The sequence below is a fragment of the Silene latifolia genome, chromosome 1, assembly GCF_048544455.1.
Source record: "Silene latifolia isolate original U9 population chromosome 1, ASM4854445v1, whole genome shotgun sequence".
In the NCBI taxonomy this organism is placed as follows: Eukaryota; Viridiplantae; Streptophyta; class Magnoliopsida; order Caryophyllales; family Caryophyllaceae; genus Silene; species Silene latifolia.
The window spans coordinates 126,962,367-126,976,474 of NC_133526.1; the positions used below are offsets into that span (position 1 = coordinate 126,962,367).

The 14,108-nt window shown below is 37.4% G+C and overlaps 1 protein-coding gene across 1 annotated transcript; it reads right to left on the bottom strand.

Moving 5' to 3' along the window:
- Positions 1–9,376: 9,376 nt before the first annotated feature.
- On the bottom strand, positions 9,377–10,480 carry LOC141655410 (uncharacterized). Its single transcript, XM_074462493.1, has 3 exons — positions 10,238–10,480; positions 10,145–10,151; positions 9,377–9,795 (listed from the first exon to the last, which is right to left on the bottom strand). The coding sequence occupies exons 1-3, from the start codon at positions 10,478–10,480 to the stop codon at positions 9,377–9,379; spliced, it is 669 nt and encodes a 222-aa protein (XP_074318594.1).
- Positions 10,481–14,108: the final 3,628 nt, after the last annotated feature.

A 14,108-nucleotide genomic window follows, 5' to 3' on the forward strand; every position in this document is an offset into this window, starting at 1 on the left:
ACCATCATTACCAAATGAAGTTTGTAAAAGTTGTGGTACATTTGGCGATGACCAAAGTCAATGTAGAGGAACAAATGAACAAGTGAAGACATTTCAAGCTTTTAGAAATGAAACTCCATACTCCAACTTCTATAGTGAGAACACGAAGTTACATCCCAAGTTCTCATACAAAACCCAAAATGTCCAAAACCCACAACCACAACAAGTTTATGTAGCACTACCTCTAAGGAATCAAAACCAACAACAAAAAGTTTTTCAAAGACCTTTCTTCAATAACCAACAAGGATACCAATCACAAACCCCCTACAATCAAAACAAATCCTTCTCCATGATCAACCCTTTGATATGCAAAAGCTGGTTTTACAAATGCAAAAGAATCACAAGATTTCTTTCATCAAATGGAAAAAAATAGCCAAGCCAAAGACATTGCCATCAACAATATCATAGCTCACAATAAGATGTTAGAAACTCAAATGACCTAATTAGTTTCATCGAGTTCCCAAACACAAAAGGGGCAATTTCGTGTAATACTATAATTTCTAAGGCTGTACTCGACCGAGTGGGACTCACTCGATCGAGTGAGGGACCGAGTAACAACAGTTCTTTTACACCAGCTCTTGGAATGATTCACTCAGCCAAGTGGCTAGTGAACTCGAGCGAGTGGAGGCTCACTCGACCGAGTGTCACTGAGCACTCGATCGAGTGACCTGTCGTTGTTCTTATTTTCGCGTGAACGCATGGTAGGTTGACTTTATCTATTTTAAAATTTTTTTTTAGATTTCCCCCTCATTTCCTCACCAAACCTTATCCTCGTACCTCTCAAAATCCTACAAAATACTCCCAAATATTATCCTCAATATTTCCACCATATATTTGAATATTTATTTCCCAATTATTGTTCTTGCTCATTTGTTTACACTTGTAAGTACACTCTTACTCTTTTCCTCAATTCTTAATTAGTAAACCCTAGTTTAATTAGTATATTGCCTTATGGATTTTAATTAGGGTTTTGACTAATTAAGTTGATTAATTAAGGGATTAATTAGTATTATTATTGTTGTAGTATGTTGTTATGATAGTTAGTCATAATATGTCTAGGAGGAGACTTCATTGAGGAGTCCCTCTAACTTGCGTAATTGAAGTGCTTGGAGATTACAAAGAGGTAGGGTTTCCCTACTTAGCTTTGATAATATGGATGTTTGTATGTGCATTAGTTATTATGAATTATATAATGCATGTAGTAGTTGCATGATAACATGAGTAGTTGGTAATTAGGGTTTAATGGGATACTGATGTGAGGAGTTTTTCATCTATTGTGATTGGGAAAGGGAATTTGGCATCATGATATCATCTGTTGCATTATAACATGATTTGGGAAGTTTGTCATAAGATGGTTTATTCTTATGTCGAAAGTCTTATTTGGTTTTGTGCATACTTGATTTATTGTGGATGTTGAAGGTGGTAAATGGAGGATATTGGATTGTGATATGTGGTATTTGAGGAGACGTAAGGCGGTTGGGAGACCGTCTTATGCTTGGGTCGCCTCTTGGAGCTTCCCACTTTAAGAGGGACGTGCTCATTAATGATTCGAGTTTGGAGTCCTAGGGACTCATGAGGTTAAGGCATGACATATGGCAGTGATCCGGTTAGTGCCCGAGTCCAGTTCTATGGGTGTGTCCCGAGTACCTTCGTAACGGGTTACGCTCCGACGTTTTGGTGGCGGTGTTGTGAAGCCGTCACTGGGTTTATTATGGAGGAGTTGTGGAGTTTTAAAAACTTGTTTTGCATCATTATCACTTTATATTATAATCATTTAGTCTTTCATATTCACATGTTAATAACGAACATTTGTATTACTGGAGCTAACCAAAGTGTTTTCAAATATCTGGTGAACCACATGATGATTTCCGCTCATATAACGAGCAGTGGTTTGACAGGTTAGCGATTGCATATATGCCTTGTGGAAGGGTCTTCGTCGTAGTTGTCGCCATTTCTTGTTGTCTAATTTTGACAGTATTAAACTCCACTTTATTATTTCGATTGGGTTATACTATTCAGGATTATTATTTGAATCCCTTGACTTGTAACTTAATTATCTTAACTACAACTTATCTATGTTAAATCATTTTACTTCGTTTGTTCGCACTATAAACTTGAATTGGGAAACTAAGTTATATGACATCCTCATGGGTTACGATGGCCTAGGGGAAGGCTTCCTGACTTATGAGGGTGTTACAAAGTGGTATGATAGCGATGATTTTGGAGCCTAAACTAATGAACCAATGAACTTAAGTGTGTCAATTAAAATGAACCCGGTTTGAGTTATAGGGAACTCGTGGCAAGCTTAGGAGACGTCCCAAGGTTGTACTCTTGTCCTCTTAACTCGTGTCGGTCACAATACGTAGGGTAATAGGACGTTCTTGATGTGCATATAATTGTTGCATATCCTTTTTTTTTTTGTGTTTGTGTGATATTTTCGTGGTTGGTAACGGATGATGTGATGACATGAGTAATTATATCCAATTCAATTTGAAGCATGTTGGATGTTTATATATGGGCATGTTGATGTGTTAAACTGAGTTGTTTATATTAAGAAAGTGTTAATCACATCCTAGTTATCGCCATGCGTGTCCCGTGTATCATATCTATGCTTTATTTTCCTTTATTTTGCCTAGAAACATGCGGAATAGGGTTATATGTGGGACTATGCGAGTAGGAAGGTGCGTCAGGCCCATAAGGGGTGTACTTGGTCTAGTAGATGTGGAAACTCGGCCGAGCTTGAGGCACTCATTCGAGTGAACCGGCCACTCGACCGAGTGGTGACTTTCGAGAAGTTTTGGAAATTGTTGAGTTTGGTTCACTCGGCCGTGTAAGTGACGTAATCGACCAAGTTAAGTCCACGCGAACGAGTGTCCACAGGTACTCGACCGAGTGGCCATTATGGTAAATCTGGGGAGTTTCTAGAAGAGGTCACTCGACCGAGTAGGGGTCACACTCGATCGAGTGGAGCGGCCCACTCGAACGAGTAGTCTCGTGACGCAGTCAATATCACTTGTCTCTTTTTTTGACACGTAGATTGACATTTTCTATGGTTCTTTGAACTAGAATGGCGCCAAGGAGAGCTCAATCGGCAAACAGGCCACCTCGTAGGTCCGAAGAGGAAGTAGATCGAATTGTTGCACAAAATGACGCCCTCAAGAATGTGACGAGGAGGTAGGTAGCGGTCAATGCCTCGGCCATAAGCAATGCCATGGCATGTCATCGACCCATTAAGTATGACGGTGTTGGAGAGACAAACCTTTTTGGCAATTGGATAATAGAGATGGATAATATTTTCGAGGTTGTGCGGTTCCCGGATGAGCTTAAGGTTGAGTAAGCCGCGTTCTACCTCAGAGGCTAAGCTGAGGAGCGGTGGTAGAAGGAAAGGGAGGCAATGAAGGAATACTTAAGGAACAAGGAAAGGATGTTATTTCATCGACATTTCAAGGTGGAAATGAGAGATGAGTTCATCCCGAAGCATGTGCGAAGCAACTTCTGGGCAGAGTTTGATAGCTTTGTGATGGCCGAAAGGATTACGGTGCAAGAGTAATATGTGAGGTTTAATGAACTCTTAACCTATGTTGAGGACCTACACCTTAGTCCTCCATTGTTAGCTCTCAAATTTGAGAAGGGGATAATTCTCAAGATACTTGAAAAGCTTCCAGAGGTATTGGTGGACGTGAAAGACGTGTATGCTAGGGCCGGAAATGCTGAGAGCATGGTCAACATGGCCAAGGAGGCTAAGGATAGGGCCAGAGAGATAAGGAAGGCTGAGAGTGAGGGGGAAGGAGCCCACCAAAAGAAGTTCAATTAAAATCAAGTGAAGTCACATTCGGGTGGACCCAATGGAGGTGGTTTTGCAATGTCAAGCCATGAGTGAAGGCAGGGGAGTGAGATGCTTCAATTGTGGTTAGGGCAGAGCAAAAAATTTGATTATCCAAACTGATCCGATATCCGATCCGAATCCGATCCGAATGTTTGGATATCCGATCCGAAAGTTAAGTTTGGTTTGGATATCTGATCCGAAATCTTTGGTTTTGGTTTGGATATGGATATTAGAATTAAAACATTTGGATATCTGATCCGATCCGAAACTATAGGTTTCTAGTATAATTTCGAGAAAATAAAATTTTATTTGATACAACAACTTAATTAATGTTTAAAATATTAGAGAAATATCTAGGTGGTACTTAAATTTTATGTCGAGAACATTGGAATAAGAATACTGAAGAAAACCACTATGTAAGACTATGAATATAATCGTGTTTAAAACTTAATTTTAAAGTAAATTCAAAAGTATGGATATCCGATGGATATCCGCATCCGAACCGATTATTTTGGATACCCAAACATTGGATATCCGAAACATTTGGTTTGGATATTGGATATCTAACTTCAGGATTTTTAATATGGATATCCGATCCGAACTAGCACTTTGGATCAAATACCCGATCCGTACTCTGCCCTAATTGTGGTAGCATTAGCCACAAAAGAAATTAGTGTACAAGTGCCGGGGGAGGGGGGGGAGTCTAATAGAATATTTGGGCAATGGAGTGCCTACCAAGCTCTTTCCCAAAGCATGGTGAGCAACCACAACTCCGGATCGTGGGGTAACAAAAGGAACCCAAACTCCAAATTCAATGGCGAGTATGGAAGATGAAGCTTCAACCAAGGGGCGCCATATCATAGGCCAAGCTACAATGAGAGCCAATCTTCGGAGGCTAGGCCGACTACTTCGATAATCACCATGCAAGGGGTAGCCAATATTAGTGGCAAGGTCTTTCCCATGGAGAAGAAAAGCGCCGAGGAGAATGCTCATGTGGTCTGCGGTACATTTCTGTTAATTTTCATCCTTGTTTTATTTTATTTTATTCACGGGCTACACATTATTTTGTGTATAAGAGTCGTGTGTCAACTTTAGGCTTAGGGGAGGGTGAGTTAGTGAACGACGATGTATCATTACCTTCGGGGGAGTCCGTTGTCTATTCAAAAGTATATAAATAGGTGTCTGTTTGGTGAAAGGAACGAACTTTCCGGTCAATCTTTTTGAATTTCCTTTGGAGGGGTTTGAAGTAATTTTGGGTATAAATTGGTAATGCGGTCACGTCGTCAATAACCAAATTAAAAAATATTTACAAACTCAACAAACAAATTAGTAAAGGACTAAGTAGAGGTCGGATCCCATGGGACGGTTTATCAAACAGTTATCTAATGCTAAGCAGCTTCATATTGGTGTCATGATTGGGTTTGAGTTGTAAACTAAACTATTATGATGAAAATGTAAACAAATGAAAACAAAGCAAACAAATTGAGATGTAAACAATTATTTAAAAATACTAGGGTGTCATGGGTTCAAAGGGGTAACATGGTATAATCACATTGCCGAAATTCAAATTCGCAATTTTCACAAATGCAAATTTCAAATGACAGAATTAAAAACCGTTATTCTTCTCACAATTGCAAATGGCGATATTCAAATTTGCTATTCTCACAAAAATTTCAAATAACGGAATTAAAAACCGTTATTTCCTCCACATTTGAAAATAACGAGATTCTCGGAAAACCCGCATGGCGGAAATAAAAACCCTTATTTTCCATTGCAAATAGAGGAATTCAAACTCGTTGTTCCCGCAAAAAAAAAAAATACAACTTCGATTGGTGGCAATAAAAACCGTTATTCCTCATCACAATTCAAAATTACCAAGGGCAGTAATAGAAGATGTCATCCACAAGAGATATGCCCGTGTTACAAAAGGCCTATCTCTTCCAAGCGCCGCAAACCACTCCTATAAACACCAAATTTGCAAAAAGGATAAGACAGCCCTTGTATCACCCATATGCTCGCGCGTCTTTAGGTGGCCAGCATGGCCACGTCGCCCAAAATGCACAACACCACACATTCCTCTATAAATACTCCTCAAGCGCACTTCATATTCTTTACGCGAGAGTCCGCCCATTCTTTCTCCCTTAAAATTCTAGTCCTCGTCTTCTAAAGTCAAAAACCGACACGTGTTTTTGACCTACCGATTGAAAATACGAGCCTTACACATTGTTTGGTATCGTCATCGTGCATTAAAAACACATGGCTTAACACTTTGACCAACTACACACACAATAAAGCAAAACAACACTCCATATTTACAAAACGGTTTTTCAAATCGAGCTTTTTGACTCACAAGTTTAACACTTTGTCAATTTCTCGTCAAGCAACCGAACATGTAAGTATGAAGGTGTAATTAATCGTCTTATTTCATGTTCTTTTTACTCTTTTCATGACTTTATTATCATAAAACATGCATAACACGATTCAAAACATGGAAAGATCGAGCCAAAACCGAGTTTTGGCCTGAAACAGAAGCATGTTGCCTCACCTAGGGGCTCGCACCTATATGGCTTCTCAGGTAAGAACTCAGCGTGTTTGAGTTTAACATTCCTCAATATTTTATTTGGTTTTACTTTCCTTTCTTAAAATTGTTTTTACCATTTCAAAGCATTTTTAAGATAAACATTTTTAACCATAAATCATAATGACCCTTGGTTCTTTATACCATGACGGTTAATTTCGTGTTTCGATGATATTATTTGGTTAATTACACTTTAAAGGGTATTTTAACATCATTTTCTTCATTTTAACAATTTTCCTCTTTCATTCACACTTGCAAGCATTTTAGTCATATTCATAATCATCCTTGGTTCTATATACCATGTCGGATTAATCCCGAGTACGACGATAAACTTTGACTAATTACAAAGCAATGAACTTAATACAATTAGTTCATATCAAGCACTTTCCATTTTATTTCATTTCATTTTCCCCTTTGTCTTGACCATATTGCATGTCACTCTTGGCTAACATATGTGCTATGTCGATTTAATTTGAGTACGGTCATAAAACGGTTAAGCAAATACGATTTACATGTTTATTTACAAAACTATTCATGTCAGGCTTGCAAATTCAAACCTGACAATGAATATCATCAACATAATGATGAATACTCCGTGTGGATGTGGGAATTTGTATCCAAGGGGGTTTTGAAAAAGGAGTCGCCACCAAGTTTTAAGGAAAACTCGAAAATCGTTTTAGAGAAAAAGGTTCGTGTGTGGGTACGTGTTAGGAAGTCCTTTAATAAGAGACCTAACCCCGCCCATCGCAATGATGGCCTCTACTTAGAAAAATGATGGCTAGTCGAATGAATTGTATTTGTTGAAGTGCAAACAACGTTTTAACCCTAACATGTGAATTCCGTTCTATGTCAATTTAATGCAATTAACTCCTCGAGTAAATTTATTATGTGAGTTCATTAGCTATTCTAGCAAAACAAACAACAAGAGAGGGAAAGAGATATTCTTACTTTTAGCATAAGATAGACTTAACAAATATTAGTGGTTAGTTAAAATAGAACACAAATCAATAACAATATTAATTAAAATCTAAAATTAATTAAACGAATTAAACTAAAATTAATCAAAAATCATCAAATAAGAAAACAATTTAAAACACATGATATGGACAGACCTGTACATTGCATCGTTCTGGAAATCACGAAACAGGCCAATCAGATCCGGTCATTGCGCGGGTTATGCATAAGCTAAAGAACAATGTTAATTGCGAAATAAATACTAACTCAATGAAATAAATCACTAAAATTTACCTCAATTAAAATTACAAATTATAAGTCTGGAAAATCGTCACAAATCAATTTTTATATGGTTAAAAATAAATAAACACAAATTAGATCTAATAACATGCTAAATAATTAAACAATTAAACTAAACATGTGAGAAAACATAAGAACGAATAAAACATGGCAAATAAAGTAAGAAATCCATTATAAATAAATTAAATATCAATAGTTTCGAATTGATTATTAAAATTAACGACATGCCAAGAATTACTCGTAATTAGTCATTAAAACATGCTAAACTTGTTATAATCAATCTTATGATATAAATCTAATCTAACAGAAAACAAAACCACACACAACGGTCATCCATCGGCACATCCACACTGTTAATTCCATTCTCCTTCATTCAACATTAACAATACAAAAATTATCGCTAGTCGAGCATAATTAAAACGATTAAATAACATAATACCATATAATAAATAAAGCAATACAAAATGGAATTAAAAAGGAGAAAGGAAGGTTTTTTAATGCACCCTTAATCTACATGTATCTTTGACACCATCTTGGGTCGTAATCGATCGTATATTATGTCTCGAGGGGCCGTCGTCGACGAAGAAGCAAAGCAAACACGTGTTTTTGAAGTAGTTGCGCATCATTTTTCATACTTGATTTGTGAGCCCGTTTCTTGATGAAAATTCGATTGAAAAGATGTTTTGGAATCTTGAAAGAGCGTATATTTTGAAAGTGCAAACAAACGTGGGTAGTGTTTAAGGAATAGGCACGAAAAATGAGGAAAAATTGGACTGGTTTCGTGCTAAAAATAGCGCAAAAACAGAGTGTAGAAACACTCTGTTTTTCGAGCCAATTTGATCTTGATTTAGGGTTTGTTTCTAAGTTTTCTTCCTTGTTAATGGATTATGGGTGTGTGAAGATACTATTGGGGCAAAGTTACGGAATTGGTGAGGTCCTTTCGAGGGGTTTTGAAGGGGTTATTTGTATGGAGACAGGAATGGATAGAATTGGTTTATTGAGCTAAGATCTTCTATCTTTCTCGATGGCATGGATAGAATTGGAAGGATATTATATGGTTTAGGAGTTTATGGAAGGTTTATTTCTTGAGGCTTAAGGTAATGGGTATGAATGAGATGGAAATAGGAAATATCGAAAGATTATTGCGGGTTTTTGGTAAGTAGTATGTTATTCGGTTATGGGAAAGAATTTGGCTCGGTTTATGGAAGGATTATTGGGATCAAGGCAAAGGTTGGCTATGTGGTGGCGGTTAGTGGCTTGAATGGTGGCTCGAGTGGTACGGGTTTAAGGTGCAAAAAACAGAGCAGGGGCGTGTGTGCGTGCTGCTGTTTTGCGAGCTCATTTGTACACGATTGGGTGTGGGTTAGGACGTGGGTTTAGGTGTGGTTCATGGGTTAGTATTGAGGCTAGGTATAGCGAGAGTTTGGGCTTGGTTTGAGTCGAATTGGTATGGGTTTGGAGGGTCGAATGTTGGTTGAGCTGAACAAGGGTAGGAATGGTGACGGGCTGCAGCTGTTTAAGATGGGTTTTTGATTGGGTTAGAGGTCGTGGCTTGGATTTGTTTTATGGGGATTCGAACATGGGTTGGAGAGGAAGAGATTGGGCCAAAAGTTGCATCGAAATTCATGCCCAAATCGCTTAGAAAACGAGCTCAAAATCGCCTATAAACCGTCTTAAAATCAAGCTTTGTTGTAGTCGCATTGTTGGAACAAATGGGTATGAGTTTCAGCATGAATAGAGCATATGCAACATCTATCATCAGTACATACCCCATATTGAACCAATCTATCCTTCAATGGTAAAGCTTCTCTAATAATAATCCAGTTAATGAAGCTATGTTTAGGAACACGCCATTTATTCCAGATACATTTATGCCATGAAACTTCGGGGAACTTGAATCTTATATGTTGATATCCAGAATTCATTGAATACCCTTTTGGCTGTAGTGTCCAAGTACCAGTAGAATAAACTTGCTTAAACTGATCTTTCACTCGGCAGACTGATTTCCAACTCCAACTTGAGTCTTGCTTTGGAGTATAATCAGTCCAGTTGGCACCTTTTATGTATATGTGGTTAACCCACTTAACCCACAGACTATCTGGTTTAGAATAGATCCACCAGACCAATTTTCCAAAAACAACCACATTCCAAGATATACTATCCTAAATGCCAAGCCCCCTTCCAATTTGGGTGAGCATATTTTTTCCCAACTGCTAAAGGGGACTCTTAACATATTCTGAGTTTCCATCCCACAAAAATTTTTTACAAATTGCATCAATTCTCTTCAAAACTGATTGTGGTATAACAAAAATATTTGCCCAATTGGAATATAATGAGGTCAGAACAGAGTTTACAAGGGTCAATCTACCAGTGTAAGAAATTTTTTTGGCACCCAAGCTTCTGATTCACTCCAAAACATTATCCATAAGGACTGAGCATTGACTCACCTTTAACCTGCCAGTAGTGATGGGAACTCCCAAGTATTTGAAAGGCAGTTTTCCTTCCACAAAACCAGAGATTTACAGGATATCATTCTTTACATCAGTTGCAACACCATTGAAGTAGATGTTTGATTTCAGAGTATTCATTTGCACACCTGATGCTGCTGAGAAGGTAGCATAAACCCTTAGAAGTATCATGATTGACCCAATGTCCCCTTTGATAAACAATAGCAAGTCGTCAGCAAGCATGAGGTGGGTCAACTTCAGTTGTCCACAAAGAGCATGGTACTTAAAGTTCATCTTTGCAGTAACAAAACTTAACACTCTGCTGAGGTACTCCATCACTATGGTAAAAAGCAAGGGTGAAATAGGGTCCCCTTGCCTTAAACCCTTAGCTCCTTTAAAGAAACCAAAGTTTACACCGTTCAAAACCAAAAAATATGAAGCAGATCTGACACAAAGCATGGTCAAATGTATGAACTTTGGAGGGAAATTTAATGCATGTGTAACACCCCCATTTATTCAGGAGCCTTTAGCTAGACATCCCAAGTAAATGAGAGCGTTACCATCTCAGTTTCCCGGGGTAGTGAATAACAAAGTCCAACTCACCAAAGTACTTTAAATAAAATTTTAATAAATACATGTTTATTACAAATTAACCAACTAAAACTTAATATAAAATAAGATACAACTCGCAGCGGAAATAAATAAAGTGATTAAATAATCTATGTGGTCTAGACTTCTAGGTAGACTGGCCAAGTCCTCACGCATCCCATAGCTCCCCAAGTCAGCTAATCTTTAGTACCTGTCAAATTTGCTCCCCATTATGGTTCATCACATGTGTTCACGAATACACGGTCAATAACGAGGTTGAGTAGGAATAAACACTAACAACAAGAACATACGATAAGCAATCCAATTTCCGTTCACATAGCACAACTCCCTGAATAACGTGCTCCTTTCCATGACTTAGCACACCTCCCTTAACAATGTGCACACATTACTTTGGTACCCCTCCCTTAACAACGTACCGCCCTCATGTAATAGTACACCTCCCTCACAACGTACATATTACCATCATCCCAGAGTACAAACTCCCTCAACAATGTACATCTGACTGTAGCACAGCTTATCACAATTTCCACATTCACAATCAACGATAACAATTAACTCACCTCATCACAATTATTAATAACAACCAACACAATGTAATATAATTCTCCCTTCCAACAAATACAATAATATCAACCAATGAATAATTCACTTTTCAACATATGATCAATCTCACTTCAATATATATAATTCACCATACCGAACATTAATAAACAAGAGTTGAGTAGGATTTATCCCTACCTGGCAAGCAATTCCAATTAATGTAATCTACTAAAATATTCTTCAACAAACCCGTTCCACAAGTATTTTATCCCTAGTTACTTAATGAGGTGACGTCTCGGAGTGACTATATTGTAAAGCGATAGATAACAGGTTCGACTGTCATATGGTCATAGTGATGATTGGTCGATTACATAGGCATATTGTGAGAAAATTTGTCGGCCAGTGACCGTTTATAGAGTTCTTTTGTTGTTAGGTCGTGGCAAGGATTTCTATTTATTCCTTTGAGTCAATTCTTTAGACTGGTGACTATTTGTCTGAGTTGGTACGGTTTTCCGGCGGCTTTGGTTTTTTTTTCTAGGTCGCACCGTAAAAGGAGGCCGATGAGCATTTACTGGGTCATTGTGATCTATACCGAATGAACAAAATAGGTCAACGGGATTGTCCTTTTAAGTCATATTTTATCTCAAGGCCACTCGAGGAGTGATGACTGTGAATGCGTGGCCACGCTCGGATGAGATCTATAGTAGATTATCCGGTCAGACAGTCATTCTCCTGATCGAGGAAACCACTTTATGATATGATCACGTGCAAAAACGACCTGAAAGACATCTTGCATTGAGTGGGAGATATGATTGGACAAGAGAATTGGTAACGCACACTTGTGTCGGACAAGTGGGAGATTGTTGGAGTAGTGTCCTCCACAATAAGTGCGTTTACATGTTAAATCTCATAAAAGGAATATCAGGGATTTATCTTTTTATTTGTCAGCTGGTCATCGTTAATCGGTAATGATCGGCTGACTAGAATTTGACATTACTGTCGTGTGACGGCGGTGATCAGCTGATCCCTTTAGGTCACACTTATAGGATGATGCCCAAATGGAAAAACTAATTATTTGTATGAGATACAAAATAATTAAATCCTTGTATTATTTGACTTTTAGTTAGTCACATAAATGTATTATTTGATGACGGGTTACGAACTCGGGACAAGGAGATTTATTATTTAATTATGTGATGTTTATATAATAAATGATTAGAATTTATTAGTTAATTGTTAATTAATTAATTTTATACGATATGTGTATATGTTTTGAGGTGGAATTAATTAGCTATTAAATTTTACAAGAGGTTGTAAATTAGCTAAGTGGGTTAATATTGATACATTGTATGTTGATAAAATGGTCTTATGATTACTTAATGGTTAAGTAGTCATTGGTAGTTAATTTGTATTATCTAAGTGTTAAATAATTAAATTAATATTTAATTATGTAAGATAATTAAATATAAGACTTATAAACATTTATGGGGCAAATATCGAAAACCGAAATGGACCCATATAAGTCCATTTGGCTGATTTTTTAGAGGACACCAAGTGTCCTTTTAAGTCGCAAATTCCACTTAGATTTGTCTCCCATATTTGGCTATAAATACCCAACTATTCACATCATTTTACAAGTTGAAAAAATTTGAAGAAAATTGTGTCTTTGTTTGAGCACTTTATCAAGAGACCATTGTTCTTCTCATTTGTTCATCTTGTTCATCTTAAAAACACATATATAAATTAACTACTAATATTATCAAAGTAATAATATTATTTAGTACATCAAATATACAATAAACAAGGTTTACTACTACATATACCTAGTTAGTATTTTAGTAGTATTTTGGGATGATTCTTGGGTGCTTCCTTAGGAGACCATCTATTTTGGTGGTTTGTTATCTTGGAGGATCATCCATTTTCATAGCTCAAGAACAACATCAAGGAAGGAGTCCTTGAGTTGTGCCCAAAACTTGCCTTATACAATGTAAGGAACTTTTGTCTTAAGATGGTTTAATACCATCTTTTATACTTTTATTTTCATGCATGTAGATTTAGACCACTTTAAATTAATTTATAATTTTAATATCATAAGATGAGTATTAATATGGTCTAAATAACTAACACCCACTGGCTTTGTAGATTATCTGTTGCGACGGGTAATCTGGCAGAACTACACATTTAGTGTGTCGTCAGGTGAGTGGTGATTTAATTAGATTGGGGAGTGTGTTTGTGCATTTGGATGCTTATTGTTTCTTATTTTAATTATTAAATAACTGACCCCGGTTAAATATTTTGAAACTGTGGTGATACATTCGGGGATGGTGAGCAATTGTTTAGCAGGTAACCATATGGATAGCTCGCGGGATCTGGCTGGGATGGAGTCATCACTAGTCTTGAGTTTAGTCTTCCGCTGTAGTATTATGACAGTTCCTTTTCTAGTTGGTTTGGTTTGAGATAGTTTGTATCGTACGTTTGGTTTTGGTGTTTAGGCTGTATGCACTTTAAACAGTTGAACTTTAAAGTATGTTCTTTATGGTAACTTTTGATATACTGTACCATGGGCAACCAAGATGGTAGCATCTCCATATGTTAAGGTGGTCTTGGTAAGGCACCTTGGTGTGTGAGGGTGTTACAAAGTGGTATTAGAGTGACGATTTTGGAACCTGTAACCAATGAACCCAGTGAATGTAGAGAGTCGATTAAAAATGAACCCGGGTAGGAGTTGTTAGGAGCTAATGCAAAGGCTTGGGATACATCCTAAAGTCGCGAACTTGCACTTGCAACTTTCAACCGGTCACTATGGGTGCCTCAT